We start from the raw sequence: 19,010 nt of genomic DNA, 5'->3' as shown, positions 1-19,010 counted from the left end.
GACTAACACTTGAATCAGTAGTCTGAGTAAAGCAAATTGCCCTCCCCAGTGTGGGTAGGCTCATTCAGTAAGTTGAAGGCCGGAATAAGGGAGAATTCTCTCTCTCTGACTGACAGTCTTCAAGCTGGGACATCAATCTTCTTTTGTCTTTGGCCTTAGAGTAGAAGTTAAACCACTGGTTTTCCTAGTTCTCAGGCTTTGTACTTGGACTGGAACTATGCCATTTACTTTTCTGGGTCTCCAGCTTGCCAAATGAAGGTTTTGGAATTCCCAGCCTCAATTACAACTGCATGAACTACTGCCTTATAATATGTATTTATTTATATTTATATTTGTTATAGTTATTGTTAGTTGTATAGATTACGTCTCTCTGGAGAATCCAGACTAATACAGGTAGGGAAAAACACAGGTGAACTTGGAACATTTTGCAATGCCAGAAACTAAGAAAGTGCTCACAAGAAGATAGCACCATGTCAAAAGGACATAGGAGCCAGCCTGAAAGAGCTCCAAATGACCAGAGCTAAAATAACTTGAGCAACAAAAATAATAATGGGAAGAAAAAGGACAGTTCCTCATTACAGATAATTCCCAAATAATAACTTCTAAAGAGTAAGGAAAATAGAAAATCAGCACTGGAATACCAGAGTAATAATTTTTGCAGGTAAGATCCACCAATGGCTGCTAAAATTAGTGACAAATTTTGAGAAGAAACAGGATATTTGCATAATTGCAAACTATCTTTCCAACGTATTTATTAATTCCAAAGGGAAACATGGTAACATCACACTAGAGAGCTCCTTAATCAAGTGAGCAAGGTTAACCTCACTAATAATAGGACATACTGACATTAGGTACCACGGATCTGAAGCACTAAGCAACTGCATCACTGCTGTGGTAATCTTGTCCAAGATGCATATGTTCACTTTACTCATGAGGAAACATCAGAGAATACCAAGCTGAAAGATGTTCACCAAACTAACTGACCAGTACTCCTCAAAGTGTCAAGGTCATAAAAGGCATGGAAAGACTGAGGAACTGACAGATGTGAGAAGACTGAGACACAACAACTAAATGTAATGGACAGTAGACTGAATCCTAGAATAGAACAAGGAAATTAGTGAAAAAAACTGGTGGATTCTAAAGAGAGTCTACAGTTTAGTTAGTAGAATTGTATTACTGTTAATTTCTTAGTTTCTGTAATTGTGCTATGGTTATGTAAGATGTCAACATTCAGGGAAGTTGGGTAAAGGTCATATGAGAACTCTGTATTATACTTGCAACTTTTCTCTAAATCTAAAATCATTTCAAAATAAAAAGTTTAATAAAATCACCTTTTTATTTTTTATTTATTTTATTTATTTTATTTTTTTAGATTTTTATTTATTTATTTGACAGAGATAGAGACAGCCAGTGAGAGAGGGAACACAAGCAGGGGGAGTGGGAGAGGAAGAAGCAGGCTCATAGCAGAAGAGCCTGATGTGGGGCTCGATCCCGTAACGCCGGGATCACGCCCTGAGCTGAAGGCAGACGCCTAACCGCTGTGCCACCCAGGCGCCCCTAAAATCACCTTTTTAAATCTGGCAGCAGAAAGGTCACTGGTGACCATAGTGAAATTGCAACCAGATTAGAGAGGTTCTGACAGGGACTGGAGCTAAGAAAACGGGGATGACTAGATAGAAAGAATTTTCAAGACTTTGTTCCTAAAGGGTTGAAGAGAAATGGGTGGTAAGCTGAAGGAGTGAGGTAGGTGGAGTTTTCTTTTGTTTTTTTTAAGATGAAGGGTATTTTAGGATGATTAAATGTTGATGGCAATGAACAGTTCCAAGATAGTAGTTTGGTAGCTACAGTTTAAGGTTTGTTGCTGTGATTAAGGGGGGAGGTAAAGGTAAGATGGATAGAGGTTTGAGGAGAGAGAAGTTTGAAGAGTAGTCTGTGAGGCAGAGCAAGATGACTTGAGAAACATAGCAGGATTATAATGGGTCCATTCGAGCTTGGTGATCATAAATTTATAGGAGGCCAAACTGCTATGATTCAGGACAATCACGAGCAGACCTGTTTATTTAGGTCCAGTGTTGGAGAAAGTTCTCTGTAGAATATATACAGGGTTGAAATTCTATTAGATTGGTAAAGTACAAAGGTAAGATTTTTAAGGCAGATTCAAAGGTAGAAGGGCAAATGAATTTAAGTGTTATTGTTTTCAAGATGGACGTAGAGGTGAAGAAAAGAAAGGAAGATGAATTAAAAGAAATGATAAACGAAATGAAACGAAGAGTCTCAGGTGTGTGGGTTGGCAATTCTATGGCATATAGGTCTAATGTATCCCTGTCTGGCAGAGATATGCCTGCCAGTACTGGCTTGGGATTTTTTTTTTTTTCCAGGTCTGCCAAGACAGTAACAGATGGTCATCTGCTCTCCAGGTTCCTATTATTTCCTTTTTCATTCTTTATTCCTATGAGTATATGTCTGAAAAACAGAACAAAACCCCTCTTTTTTATTATCTTAGTGGAGTTCCATGGAGGAGTGGAAGTACATGAGTATTTTTAATCCATTATCATTACTTGAAAATAGTGCCCTTCCTCCATTTTAACCCCACAAATAAGGCGTATTATTCTCTTGTTTTTCTTTTCTGTTGACTTTTTGTAGCAGCTTGTGCCCTTGTGTACTTGATTTTATCCAGTTATTTAAATATGTATATATTAATTTATTTGAATTCATATTTTATTGAACTTGATCTCTGCATATACTGGGGTCTAAATTAGGGATATTTTTTCTCCAGAAAGAAATTGCATTTGCTTCCTTCAGAAATAGGAGTGGACCAAGATAAAACCTATTTGATACCCGTCAAATTCATATCCCCAACTCTGATTCAGACCTTAGGCTTTCTCATGCACTGATATTGTCATTTGCCCCAGGGATACTCTCCCTGTTTGTGTTACTTACTCTATTAAATTTCAACTTATTTCTTTTTTTCTTCCTATTCCCTTACATTCCCGCAAGGCTAGTAATGTATTAAAATAGTCTATTTTAATGTAGGCAGGATCTATTATATTTTAGGAGAGGTCTAGTCTAGTGTCTATCCTGGGATACCTGGGAGTAGGAAATGTGGTGAAACTCTGTTCTTATCTGTGAAAAGAGGAACAGGAAGGTCATATGCTTTAACAGAAAGAAAGTGGGCTTTGATAGCACAGTCATATCAGAATTCAAATCTTGGTTTTACTGCTTACCTGTGGAAAGACCTTTAATAAGAGACCTAAACTTGTTAAGCCTCAATTCATTAATGAGCAAGATGAGGAAACTAATTATGCTAATTATGCACTGCAGAGTTGTGTGAGGACTAGACATAATATATATAAATACCTAGCAAATGATCTTCTCCTGAACTTGACCTTCTTAACACACCTTATGTCACTGAATGGAATCAAATGTATATGTGAAGCTCATCTGGATGCTAACAGTTGACTATATAATCACAATCATTCCTATTCTTAAAGAGTATTCAGTCTCAGAAACATGCATAGCTTTATTTATTCTCATGGTTTGATTAGTTTTGCCTTAGTAGAACACGAGTGAAAGAAAAATCATAATTATAGATGCAGTTGGAATAAAAAAAAAATTCCAGACAAATCTCTAAGCAGAGAGCAGATTTTCCTTTTGGTTTTGGTACATTCTAGTATTAGTGCTTCACCAAACAATAATCAGAATCTCAACATTTCAAGAGAATGGTTAATCAGAAGTTCAAAATCAACTTTCAAAGACCAACATGTACAAGTTTGACCTGGCTCTGATAAAAGCAAAGGTTGGTGGGGTTAATAGTGGGAAAATGTTTAATGCTGCTTTTCTTCAACGAAGCTCTGCCTGGCCCAGGGCTGCAACGCCAAGGCCTCTGTCTCAGCCAAAAAATCTATGACAAATAGCAGCTTACACCTGACAACGGGGTTTTAAACTCAAAAGGGCAGGGGTTTGAAATTCTGCCAATCCTTGAATTTTTCTGTGATTAGATGTATTTTGCAAGTTTATAAGGGGCTCCAAAGTAGATTCATAGCTCCATGGATCCTTGTAATTTGGCACTACCCTTCTAGAACTGACTAAACTCCAATTAACCAGAACTTCCAAAACTCCAAATCTTCAGTTAAATAGTTTTTTTCCCCAAACGTCATATTTTGAAGAAATGAAAAAAGTACACATAAAAATTGCAAAAAGAATGAATTTATTTGTGAGATGGAATAACATAATGGTTAAGACTATAGAATCCAGAGCTAGACTGCTTGATTTATGATGTTGCCTTTATCCACTTATTAACTGTCTAACTTTGGGGAAGTTAATTAACCTATACGTGCCTCAGTTTACCTCGCTGTAAACTGGAAATGAAAATAGTACTACTTCAGAGGGTTGTTAAGAAGATTAAATGAGGGGCGCCTGGGTGGCGCAGTTGTTAAGCATCTGCCTTGATCCCAGGGTTATGGGATTGAGCCCGCATCAGGCTCCCTGCTCAGCAGGAAGCCTGCTTCTTCCTCTCCCATTCCCTCTGCTTGTGTTCCCTCTCTCGCTGTCTCTCTCTGTCCAATAAATAAAATCTTAAAAAAAAAAGATTAAATGAGTTAATTTATATTAATAAGAGTGCTTAGAACAATACCTGGCACACTGAAAACACTCAGTAATTGTTACTTTTTATTTGCTAGCAGCTTACAGGATTTGCATTGTGTAAATAATTTAATCTAATATTCCTCAATAACTTTAATGTCCCTCAGTAAAAAACTGATATTTAGGATGATGCTGCTTTCTCCCCTAACTTAAAGCATTTTAATTAACAAAACTTCTTCTTCTTAAGTAAACTCTAAGCCCAACATGGGGTTCAAACTCACCCCACAATCAAGAGTCCTATGCTCTACCAACTGAGCCAGCAGGCACCCCAAATTTCTTCTTACATCTAACATTTTTTCATCTTCCTTTTCAAACTATTTTTTCCTGTACTGTTCCCTATCACAGGAAGTGACACACTACTCAGCTGTCCAAGTCTGAAATCTAGAAATCCATTAATCCTTTCCATGCCAATTAATTACCATGCCAAGTCAGTTCTATTTCTGGATTAAACTGCACACGTCTGACAATAAGCCATGCTTAATCTCCTGTCCTTACTGCAGGCATAATAATCTTCTGAAATGCAGATTTGACCATGTTCCTTCTCTGACTAAAATGAATCCCCAAATCCTTATGAATTAAAAGTTCTTTTCCAACATTGTGGATTATCTCTTATTCTTCTCCCCTGGATCTCAACAGGATGAAGATGGAGGAGAGAGGGAAAGAGAAAGAGATAAGAAAAAAAAAAAGATAGAAAGTCAAAATAAAATAAGAAGGAACAAAAAGAGAAAAGACTTGGGTGTGGAGTCAAGCAGCAAGTAAAGCTTGTAAGATGATTCTTTCAGCACATGCTGCAATCTGAGGAACAACTCTTTAATCGGTGTGCATAGCCCCATGAGGTCAAGATATTGGACAGTTTCCTTACAAGAAGAGATGTATACAAATTCCTTTCAGCTTAGAAACAATCTGGATTTTCTCCTGATTTGTCTGATGTAAATGCCCCTTCTCCTTCTTAAGGGGGTAGGATAAAGGGGATTAGGCTGATGGGAGGAAATGGCTGAGAATGGCATTATCACTTAAAAAAAGACAATGGTTGACTCTTTAGAACAAGTCTTACTCTAATAGCTCTGTTTCATTAATTACTATATAGATCTCTTAATCTCAAGAGAACTGAATAGCACTCCTCTGATTATCCACTTAGTGGGTACATCAACAGTGTCTGTATTTTACTTTACCAACCAGTTATCTCCATTGGAACTAGAGTAGAAATGAAACATCAATAAAATTAGCTTGCTTTTGTTTGATTGTAACATCATTTGTTACTTCTTTTTTTTTTTTTTAAAGATTTTATTTATTTGTGAGAGAGAGAAAGAGAGAGAGAGAGAGCACACGCACAAACGGGGAGTGGCAGGCAGAGGGAGAAACAGGCTCCCCACTGAGAAAGGAGCCCGATATGCCCTGATTCCAGGATCCTGGGATCATGACCTGAGCTGAAGGAAGACGCTTAATTAAGTTTGAGCCACTCAGGCATCCCATGTTACTTCTTATTTCATTGTGGTGCTTGAACCAGTGGATAACTGACTACCTAAGTCAATTACCTGGTCACATGGTATATTCTCCAGCAATGAGAAAATCCTATCCCTTTTCATACCAGCCTCAAAAGCTGGGTAAATTCAGAGGACTACAAATTCACTTCTCATTGACCTAAATAACTCTGTGTGTGTGTGTGTGTGTGTGTGTGTGTGTGTGTTTTAAGAAATAGAGATTTAGCTACAAGTTTCATATGCTGGAAACATGGATGTTGTTTGACAAGAATATACATGACCAATACTGCCCTTCCTCAGTCTGGCCTATGTAACCATTTTGCTGTGATTGGCATAATAAGAAATTCTAAGAAGACCTCAATCCACCAAACAAAGGAAGAATCCCTAGAGTGGGGAAAAGATGAGAGTGGGGGCGGAGAGGGAAAATACCAACTATTTTTTGTTTGTTTGTTTATGATTCTGCTGCTTATTTCCCATTTTGTTGCCACAGTAGATCTAATTTAGTAAAGTAGGATGGTGATATGCCATACCATTCCTCTTGAAATTTCTCAGAAAAGTTAAGTGGCTTACTCATCATGGTTTGTGAGTGGCAGAGAGGATTATATTGAAGTTCCTGTCATTTTTAAATCCTCTACACTAGTGTTTTTCAACTTATCAGCTGCAAACCACTGGAGGGCTGCAGCAAAAATTTTAAAGAATCCTCAAATCCTCGTGTACATATATATTTTTCTTGATCCACAAATCAAAAGATACTATGATTATCCCTTTATCACTCAGGAGGTCTAGAAAACTGGTTGACACTTAAAAGGAGTACTCTTTTTACTAAATTTTTAAATAAATAAAAGGAAACCATGGCTCTATACTTGAGGTTTTCATATTTTGGGGTTTCACAGATCAATATCAATATCATTCATTATATGTTTCAGAGCTTAAAATTATAGTCTTTCAAACTACATGAATTTAGTTTTATGGAAAATTCACTTCATGGTTCCTCCCTTCAAAATCAGTGAAAACATTATCGTGGGCCATGACTGGTGTGAAAAAACGCATTTGGGAACCTTGCTTCTCACCTTGCAATGCAAAAGAAGGGAAGAAGAGCGCAATGGACTCTGTAAATTATTAGGATGGGTTTTAGGAAAGGAAACATACATATGAGGATCACGTATCCTTCTCTGGGATGGCTCTTACCTGGCATCACTCATTGGTGATTACAGTCATCAGCCAACAATTAGTTTGAGCTCTGAGAACTGTCACCTTGAAGATTAGTGACAGAAATGGTAGGTCACAAGTAATTCATATTCTTTCTAATTTAGAAATAATTCATCATTATGGGTTATGGAAGACAGAAGAAAAGAGCTCACATATATTTTGCCCATTCTTCTTAAGACAAGAGATTAAGACAAGGAGTATAATTACCCTAGTTAGTTAAAAAAATCAACATGGGCTAAGAAAAAATAAATGTGGCAACTATTGACAGATTAGCTGATTCATTCATTCAATAAACATTTGCACAATGTCTACTATGTGTCAGACACTGTGCAAAGGATTCAGCAATTAAAAACAAAGAACATCAGCAAAAACAATCCCTGCTATGAAAACACACAGGAAATGTACCTAATCTAGAATAACAATGAAGGGATACATGGCTTCCCAAAAGAGATAACATCTGAGCTAAGTCTAGAAAACTTAATAGGGATGAGGCAAAATACTTGTTAGTAGAGTGAACAGCATGTGCAAACATGAAGCTTCTTGACCATCTCTTCTGTCATCTCAAAATGGCTGATCCTTGTATACATTCACCATCCTGAGATGAAACCAGAACCTGATCTGTGAGGGGTCTTTATTACCTGTCAGGAGGAATGGTTGCCCTGCCGCGTTGCCTTGTAAGATCTTTTCTTCTCGGTTAAATGAGTAACATAAACAAGGACAGGACAACAGGGATGGTCCTGCTGCCAAATACGCTCATACATGTGGCCAGGCAAAGGGCCAATGCTAATCACAGCCTCCAGCACCTGCATACCCTCAGCTGGGGGGCTCAGTTCTCAAAGAGAAATTCACATAAGGCCTGTCAGCACCTCACTGTCTGCCTCAGGACAAGGCTATCTAGGAACTTGCCTGAATGTTTCCCACATGCTACAAATCCTGCTTCTCAACATTTCCATAGTTTTCTGATACTGTAGTCCCAAACTGTAGCACAAAAGAATCCTTCACAACCTGTACTAGGAGGTAGGCTGATATTCAAACACCTCCTAGAGTTAAAAGGAGGCACCTGTGTGATGCTCAGAGACATATGTGAAGAGGAGTTTCTTCAGTTAAACAAAGGCTACCTTAAAGGCAACCTATACAGTTGCAAATGTCCCCCATGTACAGAAGAGTCCCCATGCTTGGTTCAATGCTCTGTGGTCACCTTCCTGAACTATGGTAATTTTTTAAACATGGAAGCATTCACACATTTTTATTTTGCACTGGGATCCAAATTATGTGGCGAGTCCTGGCTACTTTCCCCACCAAAGAGGGAAATGGGGAACCCAGTAAAGGGCCTGGAGTCTTATAAGAGCACTTGAAATGAAAGACTGGGTTATAAAACAGAGAAAAGTAATAGTAAGAGTACAATTTTAGAGTTTGTAAGGAAATCTAGCATTGTTTGCTAGGCCAAAAGCCCATAATTTTAATTTCTCCAGCCATTATAAAGTTTGTTACTTGGAAACACTGACTTTAATTTATTGGCCAAAGTCTGAAACAACTTCCTCTGTACTGATTTCTGCTCTATGTCCCAAATGACAAGCAATCACTCTCATCCTGTATTTTTCTTTCCCTTTACCTTGACTCACCCTTCAGTTCCTTCTCAACCACAACCTTAGTTCTTTCTCCCTGTGGTGATGTTAGTATCAGTCTTTCTTGGCAAATATCTTTTCACATCACTAGCACCTTGAATTGTATCAGGACTGGCTGCATAATTTGTAGGGCCCAGCACAAAATAAATGCAGGCCTCTTGTTCAAAACTTATAAGAATTTAAAGGCAGCAACAGTAAGAGCATTAAACCATGCATATGGCCCTTCTACATGTGGGACCTATGTGACTGCACAGGCTGAATGCCCATAAAGCCAGCTCTGAGTCTCACTGGCCAAAATTGGGCCACGTATCCATTTCTCAACCAATCACTGTTGAGTAGGTTGACTAGTTTAGCCTTAGACTAATAACAGCTCCCTGGGAGTTGGGCATAAGTTCATCTTTCCCTGAATTGCATGGTATCTGTTGACAAGGATTCATGAGTAAAACCAGGCTTCTTCTGAGTAGAAGTGAGGAAGGCATTGTTGCTGAGTAGCCAACAACAATACTTACTACAGTATAAGTCCATGACTAAGAAAGAGGAGGTCTTCTTCAGAAGCTCCCTTTGATGCAAGCTCTGATTCCCTAGGGCCTTGAAGATCAAATCCTACCTGCTTAAATCTGCCTACTCTTGATTCCCAGGCTCCCATGCACTTCAAACCCCTCTCCTGCTACCAACCCTTTCTATAGCTACCTCCAGGGGTGAAAAGATGTGATTCCTGTCCTCCTGACAATTATCCTCTAAATAAGGAACTAAGACTAACAGACTATAAAATACACAAAAAAACTCAAATAATAGAAAAAAATTTAAAGAAAAATGCTACTAATTAAAATCCACATGTTATTGCTGAGAATTTGTGGAAGTATTGGATTTACAAGTGCTGGGTGCAATCCTCACTAGGAGTTTAGAAGGAAATGTAATTTTAAATGGGGTAAGTGGTCAGTGTTGGGTACTATGAAATGCATTTTGGAACAGAAGACTAATATTCACAATCCATAGTGGCAGAATTCTCATACAGCCAGCTGTGACAGAATGTTTTTTTTTTTTTTTAAAGAGTCAAACAGGTTTGTTTGGCTAGAGCAGACTGCAAAAATCACTTGAAAACGTGATTTTTTGGTAAAAGGAATAAAGTCATGTAGTAGAAAGTCATTACTAGAAAATTAGATCTAATACAAAAGGCAATAGTACAGATTCTGAAGATACACACAAACTATGATTTTTCACACCTATGTGAAAATTGAGACCTTTGCTTCTGTTGTTCTTTTCCAAACATTCACTCTTCATCTGGCCAAAACCCTGTTCAGTCCTTCAGACCAGGCTCAGGCCCTATCACTGCCAAGAAGTCTTCCTTGAGCCTTCCTCACTCTATCTCTCAACCCAGCTGAAAGGGACTTAAGAAAGAGAATGCTCCTTCTCCATGAGCTCAGTTCTGCTCATGGCCCTGTATTGGAAGATCTAGTTAAGTGTCTCTCACTCACTGGATTGTAACTCTTTGATGACAAAACTTTACCTTATTCTTCTTCATAACTTTTGTGCCTTGATAACTGATCAAATTATTTTCCATCAATATATCATAAGTATTCAAGAATGCTTACTGAAAGTGATATGGTCAGAATATACATAAAAATAATAACTTTTAATAATCTGTGTATAATGGCAAAAGAATGCTCAGAAAAAAAATAACAATATGTATAAAAACTAGATATTTTTATACTATTGATGATCTGAAGGAGGTATTAGATTGGACGCAGATGAATATGAGAAGGCTGTCAAAGATCACTTCAAGATTCCTTTCCTTGAGATCTGGAATAACATATAATAGAGCCTCTTAATTTACTCTCAGTGGAAATGAGACAGTTGTTGTAATGACAGGATTTTGTACCCAAGCTTATGAAATCTGCTCCAGCCTCCCCTTCTTCATCTGTCAGTTCCTTTACCTTAGTCTTTTTTCAGAGTTTTTGTTCCCCAGCATTTGAATGTTTACATTTCCATTCTCTGAAAATCTTTGAAATATGGACTTTATTCTAGTTATGATATATAGTTAATAAATATTTATGGGGTACTTATGACCAGGCATGAATGAAATTAAGTGGAGATTGCTTTGAGCTCCTGTATGGCATAATTAGTAAATAGTCACAGCACCAGATGAATGAAACATACAGAACTCCAAATACACCCATATCTACAAATTCCTTCTGAGCAAGCAAAGGCAAGGACTCAGAAAGCTACAAGGTGGCTTCTTCAGTGGTGTTTAAAACATGCTTCTATAGGATGATAGCAAAGAAAAAGGTTTTCCTGATCCTTTTTCACACATAATTTTGCCATTTGGTTTTTCCCTTCATGCTAACATTCATGTTAATTCCTGCTTGACTGCAATGTGTGTGTGTGTGTGAATGTGTTACCATCTAAAAAAGAGTAACTCTTCAAAAAGTAGTAACAATATGAAGGGACTGGATAGTAAAGTTTCTGACTTCCCTGCTTTGTTCAGTTGCATTTTCTAATAGTGAGGCTTTCTCATTAACTTTTTCCTCTCTTGACATACTTAAAACCAGTAAATGATTGCTGAATTCCAACATCATTAGGAGAGAACTTACCCTTAGTTAAGATTAGACAATACAATCAAAATTTCTAGATTAATTTCATTGTTTTGGAGGACACTGAGTGGTAGTAATGAAAAAAAATCCAAGTACTTAGAAAATACGAGAAAAACAAGATTCTAAATCTAGAGCCTCTGAGTTATCAGTGTAAGGTTAGACTGCTACATTAATAGCAAGGCAGTAACACATTTAGGTATGAATATATAAAATGTGCAAATTATAATTCTAAATATGTTTCTCATACTTGGAAAACTCAAATATGTTTTTCATGTGCTTTCATTTTCAATATAACTTTAATTAGTTGTACCTGATTAGAAATTAAAAAAAAAACTTTAAAGACATACTTTGAATTTCAATGATCTTCTGTAAAGAAACAACAGCATTCATATTCGGGGTTTGGTGGAGAATATCTTCGGCAAGTGGCTCCAGCTGCAAGAAGAGTAGATAATAAGGAGCAGAATATTATGACTTTATAGTAAGTCTGACAGAAGCAAAGCGAATTGAAACAACCCCCCCCCATTCCAAAAAAAGCTTGCTCAAAGAACTAGTAGATATTTTCATTTTGCTGGTAGCAGTTCTAAAAGTGTAGCCAGTTTTATTTTCTGTTTTGCAGCCATGTAATTGAATTCCAAGGGGCTTTTCTATTGGTCACAAAACTAATCTATGAAGTCCCTGAAGCAGGTGCATGTCTGTGTATTATTCATTAAAAATCTGAGTTATTTGTGTAATTTTTGTAGGTTCTTCACAAACCAAATTCCATCATGTCTGTATATGCAGCTGGGCCCTGCAAACAAAACCTCAGGGAAGTTGTAGGAGACAGAAAGTGGGCAGTCTATTATCCATACTTTTGCAGTGTTTTTACATCCAGCCACTTTACACTCCTGGACACTTCACAATAGAAAGTCATGAGACACAGCTGCTCTTATCCAACTGCTATTAAATAAATGGTAGAGAAAATGTTCAAATAAATCCAAAGCTAAATAACTGTGCATTTTTAAGGGGAAATAGCTGTGCATTTTCATTTAACTTCTACTGTTCTTATAACGATGCAGATGTCCATTGGAAACATGGGACAAATTCCTGTCTTGCAAATATATCATGATCTTCTGGAATTACACTGATTTTTCATGGACAAGCTTAGCAAACATTGCTTTGTGAGAAATGAAGAGGAACTTTAAATAATTTATGGAGTGTTTTGGCAGAACTAAATCTAATGCTGCATCCTGGGAATACCTTGATGATGTAGCTTGGTGCATAGCACCAGAAACTGCATAACCAGAACACTTGCAAACAAAATAGCTGTCTAGCTATTGAGACCCAGAAATTAAGGAAAGTAATACTAACAAAGGTATTAACAAAAAAGGAGTTTTCTTAGAAAATTTAAAGTTAATAGTCTCAAATTCAAACTGATGGTCAAACTATAATATGGCATGAAAAGTAACCGATGTCACTAGACATTGAACTGAAACATAAACTCATCTACATCTCTTCATCTGAAGAAAAAAAACCCTAAAAACTCAGGAATTCCAAGTTTCCACAGCATATGTGAGTGAATCTTCCCCCCAGGGTCTCTCTGAATTGATTATTCTATACTTCAATCATGGAATCTAAAACAATAGCACCTTTCTTCCAGATGCCATAGGACAACCGACTAGCTCAGGGATATTTATACATGGGTAAATTCACTAAATACAACTTTCAAGAGTGTTTTTCTTAGCTGCCAAAGAAAAACCTTTAAAACATCAAAAGGTTATTTGCAATACAGTTTAGTGAGAGAGAAAAAAAGTGTCAGTGAAAAGGTTCTGTAATCTCCAATTCTTAGAATTTTTAAAAAATAATTTTGAAAAATATCTGGTATTTCAGATAGTATCTTCAAGAATATATTATCCTAGTAACACGCTCTTAACTCAGAGAAACTAATGAATCATAGGCAGAAGGTTACTTGGAAAACTTACTCCAGAATTAGATAGAGTTGAGCTACTTGCTTATAAATACTCTTTCCTTTCACTCTGTCTCAGAGATTAGAGAAAAATTTTAATAGAAATCAGGTAGATTTTGAAACATCACTCAATTTTCAAATATCTAAGAACAAAAGAACGAGGTGATTCCAGCATATAGCTCTTCAAAAAGCTTTCCTGAGACGTTAGAGTAAAAATGCTGACAAACTGAAAGGTGCTGGCTACTGGAAAGAAAACTACAGGAAGATCATTAATGTAAAAACCTCACTTCTGAAACTCTCTTGCATTGAGATTTGTGGGCTATTTTAAGACCTGGCTTATGCAGAACGTAAATGTGATTCAGAGTGTTGAGAGTAAAAATACAAACAACCCTAAATCTACAATTTGGAATCGTCAATTGGATATGATAAAGTTGTGTGTACTTATAAAAGCAACCCAGAGAATTAAAGCAATTACACTGATAATTTAAACCTCCCAAACCATTTCCCTGCATGTTTTAGATGAATGCCATTTAGAAGATTTAAACATCAATAAATTGCCCCAATTTGCTTCATTTTGAAGGTATACACACAGACAGAGATGAATTCACGAAGTTCTCAATGTAGGTTCTTTATTTTTTCTTTGGTAGCTCTGCGGAGAAGGTAATAGGTAATACTCTGAATTGGCAAGAAGGCAAATGCTATTTAGAGTCTGTTTTCATAAAATTAAAACCTTGTAAAGAGGGACCACAGAATTGAGTTGTGTTTTCTAGAGTGTTTGTTGATTTAATCACTCATAATTAAAAGCACTAAAAACATCTGATTAGAGCAGCTATTTAATAAATATTCATAAGTATTGCTCATTATTAGTAATCTAATAACTACATGTAATGAAATAATATTAAATGAATAGTCATTTTTCCTAATTTGGGGCAAAAACTAAGAATAAAAAAAAAGCTGTTACGTATTTAGTTTGGCTAAGATGCAGCAAAATCATTGGCTATTGAGGCTAATCAATGTTAGAGTTATTAAAAGATAAATAAGGATGTATTTTATGTAAATCAGAGTACTTCTGTATATAAAACTTATAGAAAGATAAAGCAGATGCAGATGTAGGAAATTGCACACACCCATCATGCTACCTTTGTTGAGCAATTCCATCAAGTAATAATAATTATTATGGAGTAATAAGATAAACTAGATAATTTTAACAGAACCTTTTGACACATGACACATCCAGGTTTATTAGATCTAAAGCTTAAATGCAACCATTACTTACAGAACTTTATAGAAATTTTCTGACTCAGTGACAGGGACATTTATTTTTCTACATTTTTTACACAAAGTGGCAATACCATATTGATGTAATTCATATGTTTGCTAAGTTTCACGTACCATGTAACTTCTAAGTATACAGCTATTTTAAAACACCATAAAAATTGTGGCCATTATCATGTTGTAAATAAATAATTTTCATAATCTTTAGAATCAGATCATTTAAATAATCAAAAGGCATTTTAATTGCCTAAGATGCATTTATAGACATAGGCAAGGGTATCCTTGGAGAAGCTCTTGAGTAAGAGTTTTAAAACTCACTCTGTACTCATGAGACATGAAAATCAACTTTATTATTTTCATGATTCAGAACAGAACAGAACAAGCTAAATAGAGATTTTGCATATTTGCAAAATATGTCCATGAGGATAGATGTATACGTTAATCAAGCTAAGGATCTACTAACTACTCTTGTTAGCTTTTTTGTTTCCCAAATATGCCAAATATTTTCACCCTTTTATGCCTTTATTTATTCTGTTTCTTCTAAATTTGATCTTCTCTATCATTATTTGAATTGATGAAACCTTACTAAATTATCCAAACACCAAAACAAAAATTGCCTGCTCTATGAAATCTTTTCTAAAATTCTCTGACAGAGCAAATTGCTTCCACCTCTGTGCTTCCTGTCCACACAAATATTCTTGTTTAATCTACACATTACTGTAGTAAGCCATGTCTGTCATTTTCTACTTTGTTGTGAGCCATTTAAAGGCAAAGACAGAGACTGGGATATGGTGGGTATTTTAAAAATGTTGAATGAATGAAGGAAAGATTAATTGAAAGAAGACGTGAAGGGGCTGCCTTTATCCTGCCCTCCAGAGCTAAAAGACCTAAATGGAATAGGTTCTTCTTTTGGTTGCCTGCTATAGTCAGGGCATGGTTTAGGGTGAAAGACTAGGAAGAACAACAGTGATAATTCATTTTTAAATTAATATAATCGATTTTAATTGATTTTTGAACTTCAATTTTTAAATTGAGTATCAATTTCTTTAAACTTACTTATTAATTCCAGTAATGTATATATGAATAATTTTGTATAGATTTTCTACAAACACAATTATATCATCTGTAAAAAATAATAGATTTGTTTATTCCTCTCCAATCTTTTTAATTTTTTATTCTTTTTCCTACCCTATTGCACAGTCTAGGACCACTGTGCAATGTTAAAATGAAGCAGTAAAAGTGAGTCTTCGCCTTGCTTTTGATTTCAAAGAAAAATTCCCATATTTCACCCTTAAATCTGATGCATATTGTAAAATGTTTGTAGCTATCCTTTATGAAGTTAATAAAGTTTCCTTTTATCACCAGTTTGCCAAAAGTAGCTATCATAATTGGGTGTTTAATTAATCAACTGATTTTTAAGCATCTATTGAAATGGTATATTTCTTCATCATTCTCTCAATGTGGCAAATTATAATTACTTACTTTGGAATTTTTTTTAAAAGATTTTATTTACTCATTTGAGAGAGAGAGACAGAGAGTGCACAAGTGAGAGGGGAGAGGAAGAGGGAGAAGCAGACTCCCTGTTGAGAAGGGAGCCCGACTAGGGCTGGATCCTAGGACCCAGAGATCATGACCAGAGCAAAAGGAAGTGCTTAATCATCGGAGCCACCCAGGCGCCCTTATTTTGGAATGATAATGTGTTCCTTGCTTAAATACAACTTTGTTACAGGTTTTTAAGATATTGACGAATGGCTAATATCTTGCTTAGTGTTTTAGCTGCTATGCTTATGAGCAAGATGTTCCTATAATATTCCCTTCTTATAATGTACTTTTAAGTTTGAGGTATCATATTACACTGGTCTCAAAAAAATCAGTTGGGAAGTGTTCTTCCCATCCTCTCCCTCTCTTTACTCTAAAACAGTATAAATTATAGAATTCACTCATGAAGCATATGGGTCTATATGAATCTAGTATTTTCTCTTGGTAAATCTGGCATTCAAGACTCAATTTTGTTAATAACTATAGTGCCACTCAAATTTTCTGTTTTTTTGATTCAGTTTTTAGAAGGTTTTATTTTTATAAGAAATTTTCCATTTCAAATAAAATTTAAACTTTTTTACATAATAATTTTTCTTTAATACATTAAAATCTGTAGTAAAACCCCCTTTTTCATTTTGAGTACTGGTAATGCATAACTTTTCTTTGTTAATCAGTCTTGCTAGAGTTCTATCAATTTTGTTAATTATTTCAAAGTACTAAACTTTGACTTTAAAAAAATCATATATTATACATTTGTTTTGTATTTCATTATTTCTTCTCTTTATATTTCTTTTGCTTCATGTTTAATTTATTGCTTCCATTTTTTGACTTCTTCATTTGTATGCTTCTATCTTTAATTTTAAACTTTCTATTCTAATATACACATTTAAAAGCTTTATAATTTGGGGGGAGTTAAGATGGCAGAGGAGTAGGGGGCCCCTTTTTCAGCCGATCCCCTGAGTCGTGTTGGATAGGTACCAGACCAGCCTGAACATCCATGGAATCAGCCTGAGATGCAGGAAGATATATCTGGATTTCTACAAATGAACATCTCCAGCGATGAGTATTGAGGTATGAAGCAGGGAGCTGTTAAACCGCGTGCAGATATCGGAAGATAATTGGAAGGGGGAGGGAGTGGCCGTGTTCGGGCCAGGAAGAGGTAGCCACCTGCACCGGGGAGTGGGCAGACTGGCGGACCGGCACCCAGAAGAGAGCAGACTGAGACCATGAGCCGGGGAACGCACGCCACCAGACTGAAATGGAGCTCCGGTGTGCTCACTGGAACCAGACTGAGATCAGGAGCTCTGAAGTGCACGGGGGTGGTTGGTGGCTGGTGGTGTTAGAAACACAAAGGACAGAGATGCGCCGGCCCTGGAAGTGAGGGCTGGGATGCTGGGTGTGGGGCACACATCGCGGGATGCTGCAGGGTTGAGCAGCACCAACAGAAAAAGAGTTAAAGTGGCCAGAACATCAGTGGAGAACGGTCCGTGATCCCTCTGTTCTGAGACAGAGGCTGAGATTTCGCCACTGCTGCTCTGACTCTCAGAAGAGGCACAGCAAACCGCCAGGGAAAGCCACCAGAGAACAAAGGCCTGGAAATACTGGCTTACAGTGTGCCCATCCCCATCCCCCTCGCAGGGGACACGGAGACTCTACCCAAACAGTGTTGTCTGGGTATTGGTGCGGCAGGCCCCTCCCCCAGAAGGCAGGCTGAAAAATCAAGAAGCCCACATTTCTAAGATCCCTATAAAACAAGGGCACATGGCCTGGGTCCCGGTCAATAATTTGGGCTCTGGACAACCCCGTAACCTCTCCTCATCAGAATGACGAGAAGGGACTCTGATCTTTTCGTGTCCGCCGCCGGAGTTCAAGAGGACGGAGTTAAGGTTTCAGGATGACTTCCATCTTGACTTATACATTTAAAAATCTTCCCAATACATCAAAATGGGCCCTCCAATTTTCCCTAAGACCTCTGAGCTGTTCCTCCCAGCTACGAGCTGCCCCAGCCGCCCAGACCAAATCAAAGAAAACCTTAGCGAAACCCAACATGCGGAATATCGTGGTGGTGGATGGTGTTCGCATTCCGTTTTTGCAGTCAGGCACTTCGTATAAGGATCTGATGCCACATGATTTGGCTAGAGCAGCGCTTTCGGGTTTGCTACATCGGACCAATGTCCCAAAGGATGTTGTTGATTATATCATCTTTGGCACAGTTATACAGGAAGTGAAAACTAGCAATGTGGCTAGAGAGGCTGCCCTCGGAGCTGGCTTCTCTGACAAGACTCCTGCTCACACCGTCACCATGGCCTGCATCTCTGCCAACCAAGCCATGACCACAGGTATTGGCTTGATTGCTTCTGGGCAGTCTGATGTGATTGTGGCCGGTGGTGTAGAGTTAATGTCTGATGTCCCCATTCGTCATTCAAGGAAAATGAGGAAAATGATGCTTGAGCTCAATAAGGCCAAGACTCTGGGTCAGCGACTGTCTTTATTCTCGAAATTCAGACTGAATTTCCTAGCACCTGAGCTCCCCGCAGTGGCTGAGTTCTCCACTAGTGAGACTATGGGCCACTCTGCAGACCGGCTGGCCACCGCCTTCGCTGTTTCTCGACAGGACCAGGATGAGTATGCCCTGAGCTCACACAGCCTGGCCAAGAAGGCGCAGGATGAAGGACTCCTGTCTGATGTTGTGCCCTTCAAAGTACCA

The 19,010-nt window shown here is 37.4% G+C and overlaps 2 protein-coding genes across 33 annotated transcripts in view; one reads left to right on the top strand and one right to left on the bottom strand.

Moving 5' to 3' along the window:
- HDAC9 (histone deacetylase 9) overlaps positions 1-19,010 on the bottom strand; it is a 974,909-nt gene that overhangs the window by 108,052 nt on the left and 847,847 nt on the right. For all 32 annotated transcript variants that reach the window (XR_004627984.1, XR_004627978.1, XM_034668867.1 and 29 more), the window contains one exon: positions 11,895-11,979. Coding sequence is in view for 30 of the 32 variants with exons in the window: in XM_034668867.1 (XP_034524758.1) it covers positions 11,895-11,979 (85 nt within the window). In the remaining 2 variants the exon portion in view is untranslated. The remainder of the gene's footprint in view (positions 1-11,894; positions 11,980-19,010) is intronic.
- LOC117795269 (trifunctional enzyme subunit beta, mitochondrial-like) overlaps positions 18,145-19,010 on the top strand; it is a 9,322-nt gene continuing 8,456 nt past the window's right edge. The window contains exon 1 of the mRNA XM_034639504.1: positions 18,145-19,004. Within this exon, the coding sequence (XP_034495395.1) occupies positions 18,198-19,004 (807 nt within the window). The 5' untranslated portion in view covers positions 18,145-18,197. The remainder of the gene's footprint in view (positions 19,005-19,010) is intronic.

This window comes from Ailuropoda melanoleuca, chromosome 1 (assembly GCF_002007445.2).
Source record: "Ailuropoda melanoleuca isolate Jingjing chromosome 1, ASM200744v2, whole genome shotgun sequence".
Classification (NCBI taxonomy): Eukaryota; Metazoa; Chordata; class Mammalia; order Carnivora; family Ursidae; genus Ailuropoda; species Ailuropoda melanoleuca.
Note: the sequence above shows the minus strand (reverse complement) of the source record. Positions and strands in the feature narration are given on the sequence as shown.